The sequence below is a fragment of the Clinocottus analis genome, unplaced genomic scaffold (assembly GCF_023055335.1).
Source record: "Clinocottus analis isolate CAN_PGR_092001 unplaced genomic scaffold, fCliAna1.0.p SCAF_8, whole genome shotgun sequence".
NCBI classification, from domain to species: Eukaryota; Metazoa; Chordata; class Actinopteri; order Perciformes; family Cottidae; genus Clinocottus; species Clinocottus analis.
Window position 1 is genome coordinate 4,595,149 of NW_027176240.1, and position 21,952 is coordinate 4,617,100.

At 43.0% G+C, this 21,952-nt stretch overlaps 2 protein-coding genes across 3 annotated transcripts; both read right to left on the reverse strand.

Moving 5' to 3' along the window:
- Positions 1 to 7: 7 nt before the first annotated feature.
- On the reverse strand, positions 8 to 4,896 carry myoz1a (myozenin 1a). Of its 2 annotated transcripts, none has more exons than XM_068568376.1 (7): positions 4,849 to 4,896; positions 4,723 to 4,760; positions 2,990 to 3,076; positions 2,387 to 2,574; positions 1,502 to 1,784; positions 969 to 1,134; positions 8 to 881 (listed from the first exon to the last, which is right to left on the reverse strand). In XM_068568376.1, the coding sequence occupies exons 3-7, from the start codon at positions 3,072 to 3,074 to the stop codon at positions 653 to 655; spliced, it is 951 nt and encodes a 316-aa protein (XP_068424477.1). In that variant the 5' UTR covers positions 3,075 to 3,076; positions 4,723 to 4,760; positions 4,849 to 4,896; the 3' UTR covers positions 8 to 652. The 2 variants fall into 2 exon arrangements, with proteins under 2 accessions (XP_068424477.1, XP_068424478.1); XM_068568377.1 differs by having other exon boundaries at positions 4,844 to 4,862.
- A 4,056-nt stretch (positions 4,897 to 8,952) lies between these two features.
- On the reverse strand, positions 8,953 to 19,389 carry synpo2la (synaptopodin 2-like a). Its single transcript, XM_068568232.1, has 4 exons — positions 19,012 to 19,389; positions 15,350 to 15,501; positions 14,391 to 15,103; positions 8,953 to 12,743 (listed from the first exon to the last, which is right to left on the reverse strand). Exons 1-4 carry the CDS (start codon positions 19,111 to 19,113, stop codon positions 10,183 to 10,185), a joined length of 3,528 nt encoding a protein of 1,175 aa, XP_068424333.1. The 5' UTR covers positions 19,114 to 19,389; the 3' UTR covers positions 8,953 to 10,182.
- Between the last annotated feature and the right edge of the window lie 2,563 nt (positions 19,390 to 21,952).

The window sequence follows — 21,952 nt, forward strand, 5'->3', positions numbered from 1 at the left end:
AAAATAATTCCCTTGACATTTTAATAACTCAACAAAAGGACTATTGCAGTTTAAAAGGGTTTATAGTTGAGAAACTGCGTTTTCACAGTAAGTTATTAGATCAGTAACTGACTCGTCGCGTGCATTGTGAAGTATACAGCTTTGTCGTGTTTTTTTTCTTCTTTCCACTCAACAAATAAACAGAATATAAAGAGCAAAAAAAGGCACGGGGAAATAAAAGTGGTAACAACCTGACATCAAGACAGTGTGCACAACAGTCGCAGCATAAATCTACCCTTCATACTTGATTCATTCTTTTCTCATTGACAAAATCTGCAACTTCTCACCGAGAGCAACCACTTTTCTGAGTGTTGAGACTCAACTCTTGAACTGAACGTGTGATATTTCATCCCCCATCTGCATCTACAGCTTGTTTCCTTGCCTTTACAACTGAATACAGAGCAACATAAGAACATGCCCACACTTCTTCTACGCTTTCAGGTATCCAGAGATTCAGATTCATCAACGCAACAATTAGCTCCTCTAGTGTGTGTGTGTGTGTGTGTGTGTGTGTGTGTGTGTGTGTGTGTGTGTGTGTGTGTGTGTGTGTGTGTGCATACATTCATGCATGCATGCTGTGCACAGTGTGTGTCATGACATTATGAGTATGTCTTCACAGCTCTTCGGTCTCTCCGTCAAAGGGCACAGCTTCCATCTCCATGTGAATGGTGCCGGGCTCTCCGCTGCCCACCCAGCCGATAGGAGTGCGGTTGAAGGAAGGCCGGCAGCCGATCTCGACTTGGTACACCACTGGTTCGGGCTCCTGTTTCTCCTCAGTTTCGGGCAGCTGGAATTTCAAGAACTGGTTGGCCTTCTCGAAGCCGCCATAGGGCATGGCAGACCTAGCAAAGTAAGGGGAGAGAGTGTTATTAAAGCCCCCTTGTTTGTTACAAAGCACCATAGTACACCTCCAGCGGGGAAGTATATACCTGTTGAAGCATTTGTACTTTTGCGCATCTTTTTTATCAATGGGACCAGGCATTCCTGTTTTCAGAGTGGCTATCAGAGTTTCATCCCCCTTCATGGCCTTCTCCCATGGAGACTTGTACGTCTTTAGAAGAAGCAGCTTCTGAGATGCATCATTGCTTCCACCTCCTATGACGAGGACATCCACACATACAGCATCAGACACTCCTGACTGGAGTTAGTAGCACCTAAAGTGATACATTCATCTTGCACAGGACTGGTTTTTACCACTATCTGTGGATCATTTATGTTGTAAATAGCAATTCATGGACATGTACGGTTGATTCAAGAATTTAGAGGAGAAAATCAACGCCACTTTCTCGATAGGCTCAAGATGTAGCTAGCAGCTGGTTGACTTATCACACAGATTGGAAACATAAGAAAATAGCCAGCTAAAAACAGCTCGCAAATATGCACATATCTCATTATCTTAATCCATAAACGAGTGTAGTATGACTGGACCTTGAAATGCAATAAAAAAAAAAAAGCCACCAACCTTTCAGTGGGGACCAATCACTCGCTCCTTCTCCTTTTTCACCTTGTCCATGGTCGCCCCCACCCAGTCCTCCTGCTCCTCCTCCTGCTCCTCCCGCTCCTCCTCCTGCTCGTCCTGCTCCTTTGCTTCCAGGCTTTGGTGGCGGCACAGGGGCCCCTCCTCCTCCAGCACGCATCCCATAAGGCAGCAGTCCGACCTGTTTGCTAACAAAATGCCCACCAACGTTGATCATGTCGCCTCCAATCTGACCTCCCAGAGACGGGACGAACTTCTGGAGGTTGTCCTGGAGAGAAATAGGATCAATGTCATCAATCATATGTCCCATATGTGATTTAACCATGTTTCATCTTCTCCCATTTACACCTGACAAGCAATACTGAGTCCTGATTGTGGAGTAAAGGCCTCAATCTTCTTCCAGACAATTCAGAAATTATAATCTAGCTGGTTTGATTGATGGGAAAAGATCGATAAGTAATATGAGGACCACATTTTTATGGGCTAGACGTTCTGCCAGGTGGTTGGATTAAGTACAAATCTTTTTTTTTTGAGGATAATTTACAAAGACAGTTTTGTTTTTTTAAAATCTAAATATGCTCAAGCATTTACATAAAGAAAAAAAAAAATTGGGTTATTTCATCCCTCAGTGGCATGGCTCACATTTACAGCCCATTTTATTTTTTCTCATTTATTTGGGAAGCTGCTTCTTGCAAATGTTTTTTATTAATTAGGACGGATTAAGGATCGTAGAAGAATAGATACGCCTCTTCAAACATTGCCATGAGTTCCTCTGTGGAATATCTGGGTGTATTATTCACATTGCATCATTCAATTCATGCATTTTCTTTTTGAAATCCCACAAAAGTGATAGTTTTTCAGAGCTCTCACCATAGACTCACTGCAGAAGATGTCGGGGTTGTTCTCGTAGATGAACCTCTCCACTCTCTTCTGCCTCATCCTGAACATCTTGGAGCCTTTGTTCTTCATCAGGGAAAGCTCCTCCAGCATGATGTCTTTGGGAGTCCTGATCTTTGTTCCCAGGTCGAACTCAGACGCCTCCGGTTCCGACTCGTACTCTACAAGATACGAACGGGTGAGCGTTAGATTTAGAAAAGTCATAACGTGGAAACTAAATGGCACTTGTTGGAGTCTCTGTAGTGAGACAACATCTTCTCTTTTACTGTGTATGTGTTTCCAACAGAAATAATTGAGACTAATGTTTCACACTTACACTGTTAGTGTCACATGTGTACAGTATCCTGAATGAGCAAAATACAACCCAGAATCATGTATATTTAGTTAGATGAGTTATGGATTATATTTCATTTCTTTACATACTTCTTTCTTACTTGTATTGAAGGTCTAACTCCATATACCCTGTAAGATTATCTCCTTTCATACATCTATTAATATATGTTGAGTTTATATGTCAGAGATGCACTGATTATATGCATTTGGTTTCTTATTCTTGTAACTTCATGCCAGCCTTACCATCCTGAGCAATATGCGATAAGTCAGTTATGATCTTGGAGAGCTTTTTCCGCTTATTTAGCGGGGCAGGTTTTCGCAGAGACATGACTGCAGGTTCAGGATAGAACACAACGTTAAACAGGAACACAATACAAGCTTAACTGAACACATTTATCAGGTAGAGAAGTATAGAAAGTAAACCTGTTTAGTCTTAAAGAGATAAGAGCAAAGTTGTATCAAACATCTCCAAAAAATATTTGTTTTTGAACCCTCCATTTAAATAACATGGTTTGTATTTTATAATTGTTGCTCCAAAGCAAGCAATCTTTTCCCACTTTCGCTTGACATCCTTTGTTCCTTTCCAAAGGATGTTAAATCTGCAGCGCTTGCCGGTTCAGATGAAGGTTGCACTTACTGAAGGGAGAGTTTTTGCTTTACTTCCAAGACGCGCTCGCTCAAAGTTGAAAGACACTTCAACACACTGACTTTGCGATTATCTCAGATTATGGCACCAATTCATCAAGATCCCTCTTTCGACAACTCCGGTCCTCAACAACCTCTGACAGTCAATCCCTTGGGACCAAACGCATAGACGGACAGTAAGGCCCCTCCTCATTTTTCAAGTTCAAGCGGGATGTCAGTGCCCTCAGATCCCCCACATTCCCAAGTGAAGCAGATGTCTGCCCTAAAGGAACCATGCAGCCTCATCGTGGGTTTCCGATGTGTTTAGGGACTCTAGTTTTACACACAGACTCAACGTACAGTCAACACAAACACACTGAGGGTCAGGGAGGAGTTGGCGATCAACGCTTTCTGGTGCCTTTCTGCTGCAGTAAAGTTTAAGGCCTCAGGATCATAAAATAGCATCTGATCATATTCCCCAATTTGCTTGGGAACATGGAGGCGGGGAGAGTGGGAGCGATTACTTTCTCATCTGTTCGAGATGTCACTCCCCATTAAAATGAACATTCCTCGCGAACGATGGCGCCTTTTTAGTCTGAGATATGTATTTCTGGTTGCTTTGTCTTCCTTTCTGCACATCAGCACCTTCAGCTTTCAACAGTTTCTTTAAGTGGCAAAACATCACATCACATCTACTGACTGTAACTCAACCCCGCACGGCTATTTTTAAAAAGACATTTCCAGCCAAGACATTTTTTAGAGACGCGTAATGGCGTCATTCAACTATCAAATGGGCTTGACACAGCCCTTAAGGACACAATACACACCTCCAGAAAACCTATGTATGTTTTGAATTTCTCTCGAAACGCCAGGAGAGATCTGGAGCAGCTGTGGACGAGGAAGGTTTTGGACACCGGTTTAGTTGCCTTAAATAATTACAGGCTTTGGGACTTCAGACTACAGACCCCCATCCGACCCCCCCACACTCTCAGTGTTTGGTAACACCATATAAAATCTCAGCAACGCCCACAGAGAGGGATGGTCAGCACATTCGGCCATTCCTTTGGTCATTTTAAGACGCACTAAAAAAAAGTAAAAGTTGCAAACTGAATCCCTGAACCGTTTGACTCTTAACGGGAGGCAGAATCCAAAACATGTCCATCAAAAAGCAAAGTAACAATCTGTTTGACTGTCTTTTTTGATGTCCCCCAGCTTCATTTTACCCTCCGGCTGCACAGCTCGCAGAAATTATGATTGGGAACGTGTTTGACCCTTTCCGTTGTAGCCCGAATTTAAACCCGAGCTGTTTTTAGTAGAACAAAGCACGCCGATCGGGATGCAGATCCACTCACCGGGGGTTTTTGTTGCAATCCTGGGAGGAGAGACAGACCTATAAATACCAAACAGAGAAGAGGTGACCCTCAATGCTGGCGCTCTGAATCGCAAGTTTACAAATCCCTCAGTGCTTCTGACCCTACGTATGGCTGGACCCAGGTCCCGGGGAGTACAAAACCCACTTCAAACCCAGACGGCAAATCTTCCAGAGGGTTGGGGGGGGGGTAGCAGCAGTGTTGGTGTCAAGACGGAAGGAGGAGGAGGTTGAGGTTAGGAGTATGAATAGGGATTGGGGGGACTTTAGGGCGGGGGGTGGGGGGGAGAAGTATCTCTTGGCTAGCTAAAAGTGCTGATGGAGATATTAAGGGAACAAAATCATTCTCACAGATGGTTCAGAAGCCTATATTTAGCAGCAAAGAACCAGGGGAACAGAATTCAGCTATAAGATAACCTCAAAGGACTCTGGGGTGTGTTTGGGGTACACATAAGTGCACAGTGCAAGTTTAAGGTTAAGCATATGTGTGTATGACGTGTTAAGTGCAGACCGGTGTGTGTTTCAGAGGGAGCGTGAGCTCCTTTACTCAATACTTTACGGTCACATTTTCAGTTTTTCTGAAGCATCGTTACTGGACATGATGGAGGTTTTGAAGTGTTTCAAGCTGCAGCATGAAGGTAAATTGATAGCCAGGATTTTAGAAATACTGAAGTCTTGAGCCCAAAGTTCCTCTGCACAACCCCCCTCACCTCAACCACGTTGCAAATATAAATACAATTGTTGACAAACCATTAATGACAGCATGATTCACGGTGTTACAAAGCATTCTCCACAAAGTCAGGATATAAAATGATTGTGAAAAAAAAAACTAAATCCCTATTTTTTTTTCTTTCTTATGTTGTGAAAGCCTCCAAAGACGATGTCCTCCGTGACCTCATGTTCTTACCACAACAAAGTAATTGTCAAATTCTATATATCATGACATTAAAGTATGTGCAGTCTCCCAGCTGGGTTTAATGATGGCTTCATCTCATATCTCATATTTTACCATTTTATGCCTTTATATAAAATTCATAGTTGTAATAATTATCCTTTTTGAGTTCTAGTACAGACTACATCGATCTTACAATAGATGTGACTCACATATCAGTAAATAGGATCAAAAGAGTTTAGCAAGTTTGCAGTTTTGTGACATATTGTGCATACTGCATGGTTTAGTATTGTCATATTTCTGAGAAATATTTCTGGCCACTCAAACAAATCTGAAACTTCTTCTGGAGGTCCTCAAAGAGCTTCAGGTTTTTATGAGTGCTCAGTTTAAAGTGAGGACACTGAAAGCTCCGCTCTGTCGAATGAGAGCTTTCTGATCCGAGCAATTGTTTATCCTGAATGATTCACTTGTATTTAGCTCAGATTCGCCTTCTTTTAAGTCCAGCCTCCTCTCACAATCACAGCTATCACCCCCACAGTACTTAATCAATTTAGACCCATCTTAAATCTACAATTTAAAATGGAGAGAAGGCGTCGTATCATCTGCTGTGTGATCGCTTCATACACACATATGACTCTGTCAAGTGGAAGAGTTTCAATGCTTCTAAGCACATGGGGTCTATTAAAAAAAAGGAATAAGTAAAGCAAATCGTCCGTATTGGCTGTGTCTCACATAAAATTGTCTATTTATAATCGTTTACTGTACAAAGGCTGATTCTGAATTCATTGTGGTTTATTTCTGTGTGCTTCTCTTTTATGGTTGTTGTTTTTTTCTTCCATTTTAGTTTTAGTCTAATCTTCCTGTTGCTGTAACTCCTCCTCAGGCGTCCGTGCTTGGGGGCAAATGAAATGCCAAATAAATATTGGAGAAAAAAAAGAGAGAAAGAGTGAGACATCAACGGTCGACGTGACATCAAGAGAAGGGAGGAATTAGATCATCGGATAAATTATCTGGCTTATCTCCCTGCACATCTATTTCTGTCGCTGGAGACGATAATATCATTTCATACACGAAGAAGTGACGAATGAACCGGTTTTTGACATACAAACTGTCTAACAGAAGCTAAGTTTAATAGACTTATTTTTAAGCGGTTAAATTGAGAGCAAATTCTTAATGTCCTCCATAAATAGTCTTGTGTTTTGGATATTAACGGCCCTATATTTAGGCGCCCTGTGGGTGTGGAGGTGGCAGCATGAAAGCCCTTCTGACTCAGTCACAGAGGACCCGACAGCACCACTCAGTGGCACATGTTGTACACACCGATGTGAAAGGATGAGCGGAAGTGACTTTAAACACATTAAAGTCAACGTTTGATGCAGAGTTACTCTGAATAACAAAGCTTTAATACCTTTAAAATGAATCTATTCTTCGAATGAGCAGATTGTGTATGTGCACACACGTGTGTGTGTGTGTAGAGAAATTGCTGAAGGAATAATAAAAGCATGTTTTGCTCATGGTCTCTTATACATAGACGCGGTGATTGACACAGGAGTCTCTCTTCCTACCGTCCCGCCTCCTTGTGACTCAGTGGATGAATAGTGGGAATATGTGAAAAGCACCTTTTGCACAATGTTCTGCGCTGAATACGGTCCTGACATGTTCTTTGTTCTCAGCAGACACATGAGCTAAAGCACAACCACGTCTTCTGGGGTCGAGACAACCTGAATGTCAGGAACACGTTCTTAGACAAAGCTGAGCGAAGAATCCATTCAGCTCCAAACAGAATGGAGGTCTGTTTCGGATATTTTTTTAAATTTTCTTTTACAAATTTCTCAGTCTCTCTCTCTCTCACTCAATCTAGCACCTTCTTTGTGGCATGCATGCATATTGCTGGTACATTTTTCTCCTCAAATTTAGTTCAGCTTGTTGTAATTATCTTCCTCTAATCTTATCATCACACTTTTTTTTATCAATTACTGTGATTATTGCAATGTTTTATGAATCTTTAACTGGTAAAAAGTGTACACGTATCGACAATTACCTTAAAGTATATAATAGGACTGAGAGTGGCAGAGAGGGTCGTCACAGACTCTTGCCATGTAATTAATTTAGCAGGATAATATGTATGCCTCGTTCTCTGTCAGTCATAATTATCTTGATGAAATACCAACCCAGTCCCCAGAATGTGTTCAGGCATTGTTCGTTTCTGCATTCTCCATTAACTACTCTCACAGCCTGAAAACTAGCCGACATTGTCCTTCATTGTTTCCCACATTAGACACTTAATAGAGCTGCAATAGAACATGCTGAAGTAAACTCTGCTTAACGAGCTCCAGCTATCTTGCTCTGTGAAATGATCGGTCAAAGTCAAACGCCTCTCCGCCAAAAACGGATGAATCTATATTTATTCAAGTGCAGACGGATGTAACTAAAAATGTTCTGACTGTGTGTGTGTGTGTGTGTATGTGTGTGTGTGTGTGTGTGTGCGCGTGTTGTCCTGCAAAGCATGTTCACCCTTTGAGTGTACGGTTAAACATATATGTATTTTTATTAAAACGAATATATCAGTTAGTTATTGCACTCCTCAATCTCTGATATCACTGAATGCATATACTCAACATTAAAATAAAAGTGCAGGATCACACAATCAGCAACAGGGGGCAGTGTAAAATCAGACATGTCAGACAACTGAGGCGCTTTCAAATCTAATTTTATTCCTCTAAAAATGTTTTGTCTCCTAGTCAGTATAAACGGCTACTCAGCATTATTCAACATTTTCACACTTTTCGTTGACTTAAACTACATTCAACATGTATTTATCATATTTTACACCTCAACATAATTATATCCACACGCTCGGTTATATTATGAAAACAAGAAAAAGCTTTCAGGGAATTATTATATTATATTTTTAAAGTTGTAAAAAATAACAAAAATATCTCCCCAAGAATTCCACGACTGAAAACACATATTTATTTGTTTCCATTAACGCGCCTAGCGTAACAACAACCATTGTTAATAGAAAGACACCAGCCTATATGCTTCTTTCCATCCACTTCTTTAGCTTCACCAACAAACTTCAGGTACCGAACTTTCCGATGCATCCTTCGTTTACTTCTATGGGCCGGGGAATTTAATTAAACTCTGAATCCCAATCGTCCGCAAATGGTGAGCAATCCCCATTTGTTGTAAATACTGCCCATACAGCCTTCCTCCACAGCCATTTCTCATTTCTTTAATATTTTTAGTTTTGGTGACACTTACTCAACTTCCCCTTGCACCAATCAATATCAGGATTTAACAAAACCAAATACACATTCCTTCATCTGTGTTATTTGTTTAATAAAAGTTATGAATGTACATATCTGCAAAGACCACACTGATACTAAGAAGGTGCTCCTAAAGGAAGCTGTGATATCCAGGGACAAGTGTACATATTCAGAGCTCGGGCACTTGCTACATGCTAAAAGATAGCATTTCTCTATAGTGAGCACAGGTATTTCGGCACAACCTCACTGACACTTGCGGGAGCGTACCATATCTTCGCATAGTTTATCAAAACTTTACCTTACCAAAGTGATCAAGGGCATTTAAAAACATTTTACAATATTACTGTGCATGCGTCATTTGAACCCCTGGATAAGGAGACTAGGTCATCATGTGTTTGTTCTTCACAATTCTACAAACAGAAGGGGGTAAAAATACGTTGTGTGCACATAATTTAGTATAGTAGTGAATAACAGAATTAAATGTTCAAAAATAAATTAAGTAAACCTGCTGTTTTTGCTTTATGATCCTCCACCTGTCAACCTACGACAACATACAGTGTTTCTTCTGTGATTTAATCCTATGATCCCAACCGCAACTATTAATTTTCAACATCTTTCAGACATTTCAAGTTTCAAAGAATATATTTTAGTACAGGCTCTGTTTAGATGATATTTCTGCTAAATTAGTAGAAAGAGATCTCCAGAAGCCTTACACAAACCTCCCCCAGGACAGGCATATGGTGGACTAGCATACAGTATGTGGCAGTATACTCTATAAAATTATTGTTACTCAGATACAAGTGTGAGTAAATGGTGACAGCAAAAAAAACGTGATGAATATAATTTTTTTTAACAGCAAGTATAGATGTGTATGATGTTGTTCCATTATTCAAGTTCTGGCATATTTCTTTTTAACTTGACAAACTTTTGGATTTCAACCACTTCATCATCTTATGTTACTTCATTACTTTGTCTCTACAGCTGAATTTGAGGCTTGAAATAATTAATGTAGTACTGCTTATATGTTTATTCATATGTCACTTTTTTATCAGCGCACTGCCCGACACAATTTCTAAAAGCCTAAGCCCCACCCCAAACCCAAAGATATTCAATTAACAATGATGTAAGAAGAGAAAAGCACACTCAATGTCACATTCGAGAAACTGGAACCAATGTATATTTTTCCATTTTTGACTTATACAATGAACCAGTTAACCAAATCTGCACTACATTAATACCACATGAAGATGTCCAAGAGTGGTAGTGACTGATTTACTGGCGTTTACATGGCTCCTGGCCTCCAGACACGGGGCTGAACGCCTCCCTTGGTGGCAACAAAACGTGGTTTGGGTGCCTGAACTGGGTCGGGCTTGAGGGGGGGCAAAGAGGCAAGGATACTGAGTTCAGGAGCGCTCTGGAACTGCTTGGCTGCCTGGAGCCCACTGGTGTATGATACTGGAGTGTAAGGTGTTGGGACTGCAGGGGGCACATAGTGTGGAATAGGGGGGGCAGAGAATTTTGGGAGGCTTGGCAGCCCAGCTGGTTGGGAGGGAGGGAAAGCTGGCTTCAGGGCACTGATTGGTGCTGGTTTCAAGAGAGGGGCTGGGGTTGGAGCGAATTGAGCAAAAGGTGGGGAGATCGTTCCAGAATCATATAACCGTTCTCCAAGAGTAGTTGCCGAGCGGGGTGCGATAACCTTGGTAGCCAGGGTAGGAGCTGACATGGGTGTGGGTGTGGAGAATCGCTTGACCTCGAAGACACGGGTTGTTTTGATGGGGATCTGCTTCGGTGAGGTTAATGAGCTGCCCACCATTGTTGTTGTGTAGTCACCCTGCTGCCTCTGGGCCTGGTAAGAAGGCATGGCTGATAGATTAGCAACACTGCCCCCATAGTTGAACATGGCAGAGTTGAGCTGGTAGGGCTGCCTTCTCATGAAATCCAGGGCTTGGATGCCCTCTTTTTTGGAGCCACCTCTCCCCCTGCTGTCTGGCTTCCCTGTATTCCTCTGAGGCCCAGTGGGGATAGAGGGGGCCAGGAGTGGATTGTACCCAATGGGTGGAGGAGCACGGACATTTGGGGAGTATTTCCACTGAGCGGGACATGAAGGATTGGGGGAAGAGTCATGCAATGTGGCTGTATTGTGTGAGGCCACTTCCTGCTGGTAAGGGGTCTCGAGTGGGGTGTCCACTACATACATACCCATACGGGTCTGTCTGCGGGCAAACAGCTGGGCCCCCTTACCACCTGCTTGAAGAAACTGTGGGGTATCGTGGATGACCCGAGGCTTGGGTGCCACTGGAGGAGGTGCCCTTCCCGTGCCCGCCTCATCACCCTTCTCCTCCTCTACATCATCATAAAAAGCTTCAGGTGGTGGTTGACCATATTTGTGTCGGGTGGACCTGTCATCCAGATTCTGCACCATACACAATAAATCTGGATTTGGGGAGTTCTTCTTGACCTCTGGCACATTGAACATAGGTTTGGGTTTGCCACCTCGTCTGCGAGCATCGTTTAAGATTCCTGTGCGACCTGTTGGACCAGGAACGGGAGTTGGCGCTACAGCTTCTGGCTGAGCGACTACTGACACTGAAGCTGCAGGTGCCCTGAAAAATTGAGGTGGGTGTGACTGAGCAACTGGCACTTGAAGAGGAGCCGCTGGGGCAAACGGTTCAGGTGAACAAGGCATTTGAGATACAGCAAAAGCTGGGGCTAAAGCTATTGGTGCCTGTGGAGCCACAGCTCCAAATGAAGCCAGATGAGCGCCAGTCATTTGTGCGGTAGAGACAGCTGGAGGGTAAAAAGTGGCTTCTGGTGTCTGGGCAAAGGGACCTTGAGGTGCAAAGGATGGTGGGGAAGACACTGACTGGGGACTAAGCGGTAGCTGTGATGTTACTGATGTAGCATTCATGGCTAGTTCAGAAGCAGTGGAGAATCGTGATTGCACAACAGCTGCTGAGGCAGGGCGCTGGCTCGTCCTTGTGACAGGTTTGAACATTACAGGTGCTGTTGCAGCTCGAATGCTGATGAAGCCAGGAGTGAAAGGACGTGCCGTTCTGTTGAGAACATTACTAGCAGATAGTTCAGGTAATGGGGTTTCAGCTGGTGGTGCAGGTCTGGTCAGAACAGCCACTGAGGCCGTAGCTGGTTTGGCCGCCACAGGTGGAGTTGACGTCATCGTGCTACTACTAACTGCAGAGTATGATAGGTCTCCATTAGTCATTCCATAGGCTGTAACTGGACCTGGAGCCTGAGACAGCTCTTGCTGTTGGGCTATCGGGCCAGGTGGTATCATCTGCTGAGGCTGGAGGTTTGGCTCCCTCTCTGGATGAAACTGGTCCATTTGGGCTTGCCCCTGGACTTGAGACTGTGCAGAAGCCGGAGGTTGTGCCGCCTCAACTTTCTTGGCGTGCTCAGCAGCCCTCTTTCGCTGCTGCTCAAACAACTGGGCTCCCTTGCCTGTGGTGTTACTCAACCCTGGGCTTGGAGCATCCTCTGCCCCATCCCCACGACCTTCAGTGCCTGCAGTTGCCCTCTTCTCAAGCCTATCTAAGCAGTCACTATCCCAAGTTGAATCAGGAACTGCAGAGAAACCATCCTCGTCAAACTCAGATTCGCTGCCAGGGAATACCCCATCCTCCTCTTGGGAGTCCTGACACATATCCTCATCCACACTACCAAAACTGGTGAGAGTGTACTTCTTGGAGCGCTGCCGCCTCTTCTTGAACATCAGCACCCCTTTGGAGTGAGGGTTGGGAGCATCAGTCAGTAGCGACGCAATTGTTCGACACTTGCTTTTGGCCTCTTTTACTTGCTTGTCTTGCCCAGTATCCCCTCGGTTCAGTTCTGCAGGGTATGAAAGCCATAGCTATTAGCAACAGTAGCACGATAGCATAACATACTGCAGTGAGTAAGAAAAACAGATTTAACAGGTTTAAGGTTCAACCTTTAAACCAAGAACTGACTCTGGCGTGAGCATTTTAAACCTATACTGACCACCATGCTTTCAACAGGCACCCATCTCATAACTTGCACAGGAGCACTTCCGGGAAAATTCCAGGCAAGCTTTTAGCTTCTCACATTAGCTGGGGTGAAGGATACATTCGCACATTATTAGTCTTATGTACTCTGACATCTAACTGAACTAGAAATATTTACAAGCTAGTGGAAAGTTGTATGATGTAGGTGACTGGAAGGAGAACTTTGAAGGGTAGCCGCAACGTATCATTTAACTTGTTATGGTATTAAGCAGATTAACATTCTGTTACCCTAATATGCAGTGCCACATGAAGGGAGTTTTAAATGTGTCTACAGGGTTCCTAAGTAGGACATGTTATGTTAAACCTGCACCGAGGGCTGGCAAGGTGGATTTACAAGGGTACATTTATGTAACATTTTAAAACAGCCCATTGACTTCAAATAGCTCTATACTATTCTTTTCCTGGGCCAAATATTGATGATGGACGGGATAATAAGTTGGAGGAAGATATTCTTGTTCATTGTTACAGTATAAGACATGACCAGTTAGAGAGAGAGAGAGAGAGACAGAGAGAGAGAGAGAGAGAGAGAGAGAGAGAGAGAGAGAGAGAGAGAGTCAAGGAAAATAAGTGTATCCCTGCTTTGCAACTTGACACCTAAAAGCAGCTGTAGATGCTTTTCTGTGATTCCAGAATGATCACTTGGGTTTTTACACACAACATTGGAGGTAAATATAGTAAACTGTACCAGCCATGCTTTGTCTTAGGTTGACACCATCACACTAACCTAAAAGAAAATGTGGTTATTTATGGTGGTCGACTGTCATTCTGAAATACCATTACAATTGACACTATAATAAATGTTGCTATCAATTGAAGGCATCAATAGGCTTGAAAAAGTATTGAACTGCTTTCGAATGGGCGCTACAACATTGAAATAGTTCAATATTGTAGATATTTATTTTTTAATCATGAAGGTCTCGTTATGTTTTCTGTCTGCTAATACAGTAATGAGTTTGAAGTTGCCTATCGAGTGTTTTTTAACTCTTTTGGAGGTTTGGCTTAGGGATGACATGTTGCAGATAAGGTAGTGCAGGTGGCGGCATTTTCAGTATGGTGTAAAGACTTTAACTTACTATTGGCAAATATTTAGGTTTATCTCTGGGACATGTTATCTCTGCCTAGAAAAGTCAATACCACACTGGCATACAAAGCTATATGAGAACTTGTCTTCCTGTGTATGGGAACAGAGGAGATCTTCACTTCACTGATGAGTTTCTGAGAATCTGATGATGTCATATAATTGTGTTTTGACACTCTTAAACCAAGCAGTGACCTTAATCAGTAATGTGTCGACTATATTAAGGTGGAGAACCCATTTCCAGGACCCCCTTGTAAAAAAAAGATTCAAAATCTCAATGGGATTAACCTGGCTAAGAAAAGGTTGAATAAAAATAACACATATAAATGGGATGCACAGGTCTCTGTCAATGTTCTTCCTCAGCAGTATACTTACTGGCTTGTTTGGCCTTTTCCATGTAGGTGGTTGAAAGCTCCTCGTCGATGGGTTTATTCAACGGACCCACCATGGGTACAAGCTGGCTGCGGGAGCTTAGCATAAGAGCCTCCTTTGCCCTCTCGGGAGACACCAGTGGCACTTTGGATGGCTCAAGAAAGCCACTATCCTCCTCTTGCCCTCCTTCCCGTGGCCCCTGGTCATCTGCTGAGGAGATGATGGAGGATGTCTCAGTGGATGTTTGGGAAGACCACAATCCTGGAGCAGGAGGCTGGTAAATCACCTCTCTGCGTGCCACCCCTGGTAGACCCCCACCTCCATCACCCCCATGTCCATCCAACAAACTGGGGTAAAGATGTGCGTCCGGCGCGCTGTCATAGCCACTCATCTCGGACGTCTCTCCACCCTCAGGTGAGGCTCGGCCTGCTGGTTTTCCCGGGGTCGAGTTGCTGGGGCTGCGGCGTTTCTGCCGACGCTGCCTCTCATAGCCCGCCACATCCGCGTCACTGTCAGTTTCGCCGTAGTAAGCCTCGCTCCCAGGTGGAGATGTCAATCCACTGGTTGTGGAGGAGTGGCTACGGTGGACTTCACGGACGGGTGCGTGGTGGGGTTGGTTGGGTGACATGACACGCAGAGCAGCGCGGTATTCTTTGTCTATACGGGGAGATGGAGCGCGGGCCACAAGCACCACGGACTGAAAACCGGCAGGCACCCTGCAAACAAGTGGAAGTTTTAAAATATTGATGGAGCCATTAGATGTTTTACTAGAATCAAATGAACTAAATTTTGATTCTTACAGTAAGTAAGATCTGAGATCACAGGAGACAAGTGTTTATATGCAGTAGTACATGTGTTTGATACGGTGCACATTGTAAATAGTTAAAATCTTGTTTCTTTGTCCTTGATCCATTTCAAAGGGTTCATGATGAGTAAGTGTATTACACTTTAGCTCCTCTGACCTTCTGACCAGGATGTGTAATATTCCGGGGGAGCTGTCGATGAGGTCCATGGCCTGTGCATGGGATAGCGCTCCACATGGCTGTTCGTTGATGGACACCAGTTCATCGGCCTCCCGGAGCCCAGCCCTGCATGCCTTGCTGCGTTTACGCACCTGCACAATCATCGACAAAGGAAGGCCAAGTTACAAAACACTGAAGTTTTTGATCAGTTGTATCATTTTAGTCATTAAGCCTATTTTAAAGTCTTTGGGGGAATGTCCAAGGCAACTCTCAAGTCCTTCAGGAGACATACATGTATCTGTAGTTCAAGGTTACAACTCAAGGCCTGTTTCAAGGCCTCAAGGGCAAGTCCAAGAGATGCAAGTCTTTCACATCTGAATACTAACAATGGAAAGGTAAAAGGAAGAGCATATGTACATTTCTCTTGACTGTTTATACAGTACTCATATTCTGTTAAAGGATTATGTAGCTATATATTGTATTAGTTCCCTTAGATTTGTATTTATCTTGTGTAACTGCATGATTGGAATACAAAAGCCAGACAGAGCGATGCTGCTGTCTTGTCTTGGTTTGTGATAGTGACTGGCGGAGAGCAGCTTTTGTCCTGACAGCTTGATCTTGCTGCGGACACATGCCACATATTGCAGCTCGAGTGGAGCACTCATACACACTTTAACAGCGAAATGTCAGCCAGTAGCCATCTTCATTTGGTGCTTTGCTATTTGTGCACAAGGTCTGTCAGGACCATGGCGTTATGCCCACCCTAAATTGCCTCAGGTCTATGCAAGCCATGTCAACATGTCCCATAATAAATGTAAAACAGATGTTTGAAAAATGTCAAAGACAATGACTGCATTGATCGCATGCATTGCACCGAGGTCACTGTCATGTAATGAATTAATATTATACGTTCAATTTCAGAGATTAGGAAGTGTGGTACTTTGGTTGACTGAATATTTTTTCCCCAGTTATTTTGGTTGGTCTGTAATAAAATCCCACATCCACTTTTAGCTAAGCCTTTAAAGTGGCCTGTGCCTGCTTGTGGTCCAGGATGTCAGTTCGTCAGTCACCTTGTGGTTTCAAGTCATAACAGTTATAATAATCTTACATGCTCACACACATACACACACACACACACACACACACCACATGTACTGATTCAAAAATACACATAAAGTCATATAAATAAACACACAAATGCACGCATGCAGACCCACAGGCACAGACCCAGCACACTGACACACCGACTCTTTCAGTGAAGCACCGCACGGCTCCACCTGTTAGGGACGGTATAGTTTGAGACCTGACAAGATTACAACTTCCTGCTCCCAGGGGTGAAGGACCATTCTGTTTTGGACGGTCAGACAGAACCAGCTGTCGTGCACCGCCATAAAGGTGATCTGGTGTCCTGTGGCTCTGTGTACATACGAGCACATTCTGCATAAGTCAACTTACACGCTGGATCAACATTTTAAAGAGCAATCATTATTATGATGATATATATTGTCTGTAACACCAGGTTTGTTTTATGCATATGGTGATTGACTGGTAAGGAAAGTCTGGAGGTGCATGACTCTTTAGTACTTTATTTCTTTTTCTTAAACCAAAATTGACCTCTTTGACGTAAAGAGTCTTTGTCTGGCCAATGGAAATCTTGCATGGAAGGTTTCGCCATGAATAATTTGGAAGGTCTGTATGCGGAAATGTATCCTTTTATGCGAATTGTTGTACAAATATAATTACCTTTATTTTCAAGTACAAAGAAACGAACGGTAGAGAGGTACATAATGGAAAATACGATGGATGACCTAGATCTTTATGAGGTATATGATTGATAAGAAAACTTTTAGATGCAGTACATAAAGGTAAACGATGCATTTTTGTTGAACACTCGTCTTCAAACCAATCGACCAGCCGAGGGGACGATCATTACAAATCCAATGGTTTGTGGACAATCTGCAATTTTCCAAGATATTAAAATGTAATATTTGTAAAATGTGAACAAAAGAATGCAGAGGATGTCATCAATCAAAAAAGGAGGTTGGCCAGTTGTTTTTTTTTCTGCTGGTTATTGAATGACATCTCTCGTGGTGCCTGAACAGGAGCAATATGGAATATAGCAGCGGTTTAGCAAACAGGATTTTAATTTGCACATGTACCAAAAGAAGGTATATACGTTCTTCCCCAAGCAGCAAGATACTGACCAGGGCGTGTGTAAAAATAGTGTATGAGTTTAATTTTTTAGCTCCGAGCTGAAACACACACCTTGGCTGACCCCGTGACCTGTTGCTTCTCAACCAGAAATAGCCACCTGAAAAAGTAGTTCTGCTCAGTCAACAGTTATTGAAAATGTGTATGGATATGTGTGTTTGAGTCATGTGCGTACACGTACGTGTTCATAATGTGTTTGCAGGTGTACTAAAAACTGACGTGTCTTATCCGGGAATACAGTCTCTCTATGGAAAGATTTCATCGACGAGAGTATCGACCCAAGTCTTTTAAAACAGGAAGGACACGGCTGATGGAGCGAGGAGCAACAACTGCACATTGATGATTTGTATCATGTCACAAATGGAGATGACAAATGGCGAAGGACTAACATGAAGTCAGAAAATATACCTGCAAGGTTTTTCTTGTATTCTTTTCTGTCCATTTTCAGTTTTATCTCACAGGGGTAGAATATTTTACTGAATGAAGCCCTTTTAATCATTGTATCCAGTATATATTCCCCTTTGCTTTACATGTGAATATGTTCTTTCTCAAATATATCCAAACGACTTCACTAGTCCCAAATGCGGCCCGCAAATTCTTGTCCATGCAGAATTTGCTTTAGGGCAGTAAAATGAGCTGAGAGTTATAAAGTTAAATATTTCACACGGTATTTTATTTCAGTGATCGTCTTTATACAAGCAGATATAAATGTAGTCCGTAATTCTCCCGATGCAGTGTCATTATATCAGTCTTTTATATCAGATTTCAAGAACTCAACTAAATCCAGACATTCACGACATCCATTGCTCCCCTGTGTGTTTTCTCTTCTGAAATGATTACGTAGCGGAAACATGCTAGTCGAATTGAGCAAATCAGCGTATGATTATGGGTGAATGGTTTTCTTGTATCCATAAGCTCCTCACAAGAAAGTAACAACAAAATAAATGCAAGTTTAAAACACGATGACCCCAATGTACCAGAAATCTCTGCTATAGCGTGAACCTTTCATCTCTGGAAGCATCGAAGAAGAGCATTAAGTAGCACAAAGTGAAAGTTCTTCATCAGAAACAAACCGGGTAACCAAGATAGAAAGGTTCCGAGTTTAAACGTTGAGATCCATGCAGTGTAACGGGAGCAGCAGCATTCGGAAGATATGTGACAAGGTTACTCTATATTCCCAGCTGAAGTTCAACCAATCAATCATCAGTGCGCCTTTGCATGAAGCGCGCTCTCAAACAAGCTGATGACTCATATTCAGGCCCCAAACCAACCTGCACAGCGGCCAATATTCCATTTTAACTCCTTGAAGCACCACTTAATATATCCTACAGCCGATGTTTCGCTTGTCTTTACCTGGCGGCTGTTGTATCTAACAACACTTTTCCTCCTTCCACTCAGAAAACTGTGAAATCGTTTCCTTTCGTGCGGCCTGCCGAAGTGACCCGCCTTACCTTCGCCACCTGCAGCGCTTTCTGATGTTCGGCGCCTCCCTGGAGCCGAAAGCCCCACGGCGCTCCACCGGACAACGCAATTATCACTTCCTCGACAACCATTGTTCTGCTCTTTTTCTTGCTTATTTTCTGTTCCTCTTGGTTTTCGTTTTATATTTCGTCTTGGGTGGTGGGATGGTGGTGTGGGTGGGGGGGGCCCTCAGTGCGTTGGCCCCATGGTCAGCGGTTTCGGGCCCCCTTTAGAGAGCTCTGACGTGCGCTTTTTGCCTGCCACACTGTCCGTGCGCCGACTTCTCTCTGAATCCGGCTCCAATGCCGATGCTCACACCTGAACACACACACACACACACATGAACACACACACACACCCGTCTGTGTGCCCACCCACACCCAGAGGGGGCCGACCATCATCGCCAAGGAAGAGGGAGAGAGAAATATGATGGGGGGGGGGGGGTTCTGTGTCTGCTTACACCGAGGAATGCCTGCCCTAAACGAGCGAGGGGCGGGTCCAATGCAACACTTGTCCTGTCACTCAGACCTATGCCATTAGGTTGCTGATAGCCCCTCCAAAAATAGGACTCCACCACCACCTCTGCTGCTTCGCCTGCTCATCTGCAGACCAGGGGGAAAGTTAACATTCAGAACGGTCCAAATGGCACCGTTTCATATCTGGCTTTACAGCATTGAGGTCATTGGTAACATTTAGTCGGGTCATAGCCGGACTCTCAAATCGCAGCGCTGAGACACGCCATGACAGACCAGTCCACTCTTGATAAGTCTAATATCCTTTGATTTACATCAAAGGGTGCCGGTGAAGATAAATGACGTTAATGATGATGGTTAGGGTTTAATTGTTCGGGCTGCCGGTGTTTCCTGTCCGCTCCTGTGGAGCTGGAGACATTCAAGGCTGTCATCGCAGAGCTTTTAGGATAAATACTTATGAAAGCTCTGGATGAACAGCCCGCATAGTGACATTGAAATATGTCCTAATTCCACAGTGTTGACTGAATGACAAAATACTTTGAAACACAGAAGGGACACATGCTCGCTTGTATCAAGCTGATGCAGAATGGAGGGCGCTGACAGAAGCGGCAGATGAAGGCACAAGAACAACAAATGGGAACTGGTTTCGTACAGTGTGGACTTGGTTACATAGAATGAGACATGATGATGTCTCTTGTTTCAGTCGGATATGGATTTATTCCATAGCCTGCACAAACACATTTACAGTTAAAACATAGACGCATAGAGTCGACAGATATGGTAAACTGGCGCTTGGTACAGGTTTGTGATGAATGCTAACATTAGCATGCTAGCACGGGCTCGATGACAATGCTAACAAGATGTTACGGGTTCATTCCTACGTTCCTGTTATGAATGGGGTTTAATCTATTATGCAAAAATGATGATTACAGAGATTATTTACTTATATCTGTATGTCTGTATGTGTATGTATGTGTGGGCATGTTCAGGGAACACAGCAAAAAAGGCCCAGGGAAAATTAGTCCTTGACAAAATATACAATTGTCTTAAAAGTTGACTTAACCCTCGAATTGTGATTTTATGTTTGTAAGTCAAATTTGACCTCACAAAACACTCAAAAACTATTATTTTTAACCAATATATAGTTTTTACTTACTTGTTATCCATTTTAACCACAACATATACATATGCTTTTTTTTTCATGTTGTGGTCAGAAGGTCACAATTACCTTGAATCTCAATAAAGGAAATCATCAAAAATATTTTAGAGACATTAAAAAGGAAGGGAAAAAAAAGATAGCTATTGATTGTGTTGTGTTTATATTGCGTAACACCGAGGAGTTGAAATACAGTTATTGGGTGAAGTAAACTTCCACAGCCGTTGTCTGGTTAATTCAAACTAAATCAAATTAAGTCCATTTTCATCAAAGACGATGGCAAATATGTGATATTTGATTCATAAATCCTATGTTCCAATAAGACTTCTGTTCTTTCTTTCTGTTTATGTCTTTCCTTACACTTCCTGTTTTATGTATATTTCTCAAATTAAGAGCCACAGTGTCCCCTTAAAATGGGGGACCCTTTTATATCAGGTCACAAGGTACAAAACAAGAAACATTAGGTATCAAATTGAACATAAAAACCAGGGCTACAATAATATATAATCCTCTATAAACTCTATAAACACAGGGGTTAGGTTGAGGGCTTGAAGTGCTACACCTAAAACTAACTTTAATTGATCTAATTAAAGTTTAAAAATAGATTTTAATACTGTCCACCAAACAAACACAAACACCTCTGCCCACAGAGTCGCAGTTGACACGGACCTGCTCTAACTATGTTGTATTTTCCTTCGGGCATTGACAGGCCTTCGAACGTCTTGATAGAGGCCGGACCGTCCCCGTGCTGCAGAGGCAACGCCGCCACTGTCAATGCTGCGGGAGGTTAATAATGATAGCTGCTCCCTTTGGCAGCCTCGCGCTGCAGCTGTCTGCAGACCTCAGGATATAGAAACTAAGACCGGGCCTGGGTCAGACGGGCCGAGAAAATGTCAGCCACTCTCTTCCTGGCGATGGTATCAGATCAAACAGAGCGCCACAGTTGAGGTGTTCAACCACACAGATAAAAAGTGATCCAGTTTATATCAGATGTGTATTTACACAGGGAAAGTATGAGGCAGATCTCTTTCCAGGCACGTTGCGCCAACCGCTCCCCCTAGTGGTTCAAAGTAGACTCGCTGTCAGCCTCCTGGAGCTTATTTTATTATATTTGTTGGTGAAAATAATATTATATTATTAGATTTTACTATTTTTTTTAACTAGCTTCTTGCGGTTTGTGTTGAATTGTTCACTTTTTAAGTTTTATTTGTTATATTTATTATTCGTCAAGCAGTTTTCAGGGTGCACCCTTAACTAGCCTGCTTGTTATGACATGTACAGGTCACATGTGCCTAGAATATT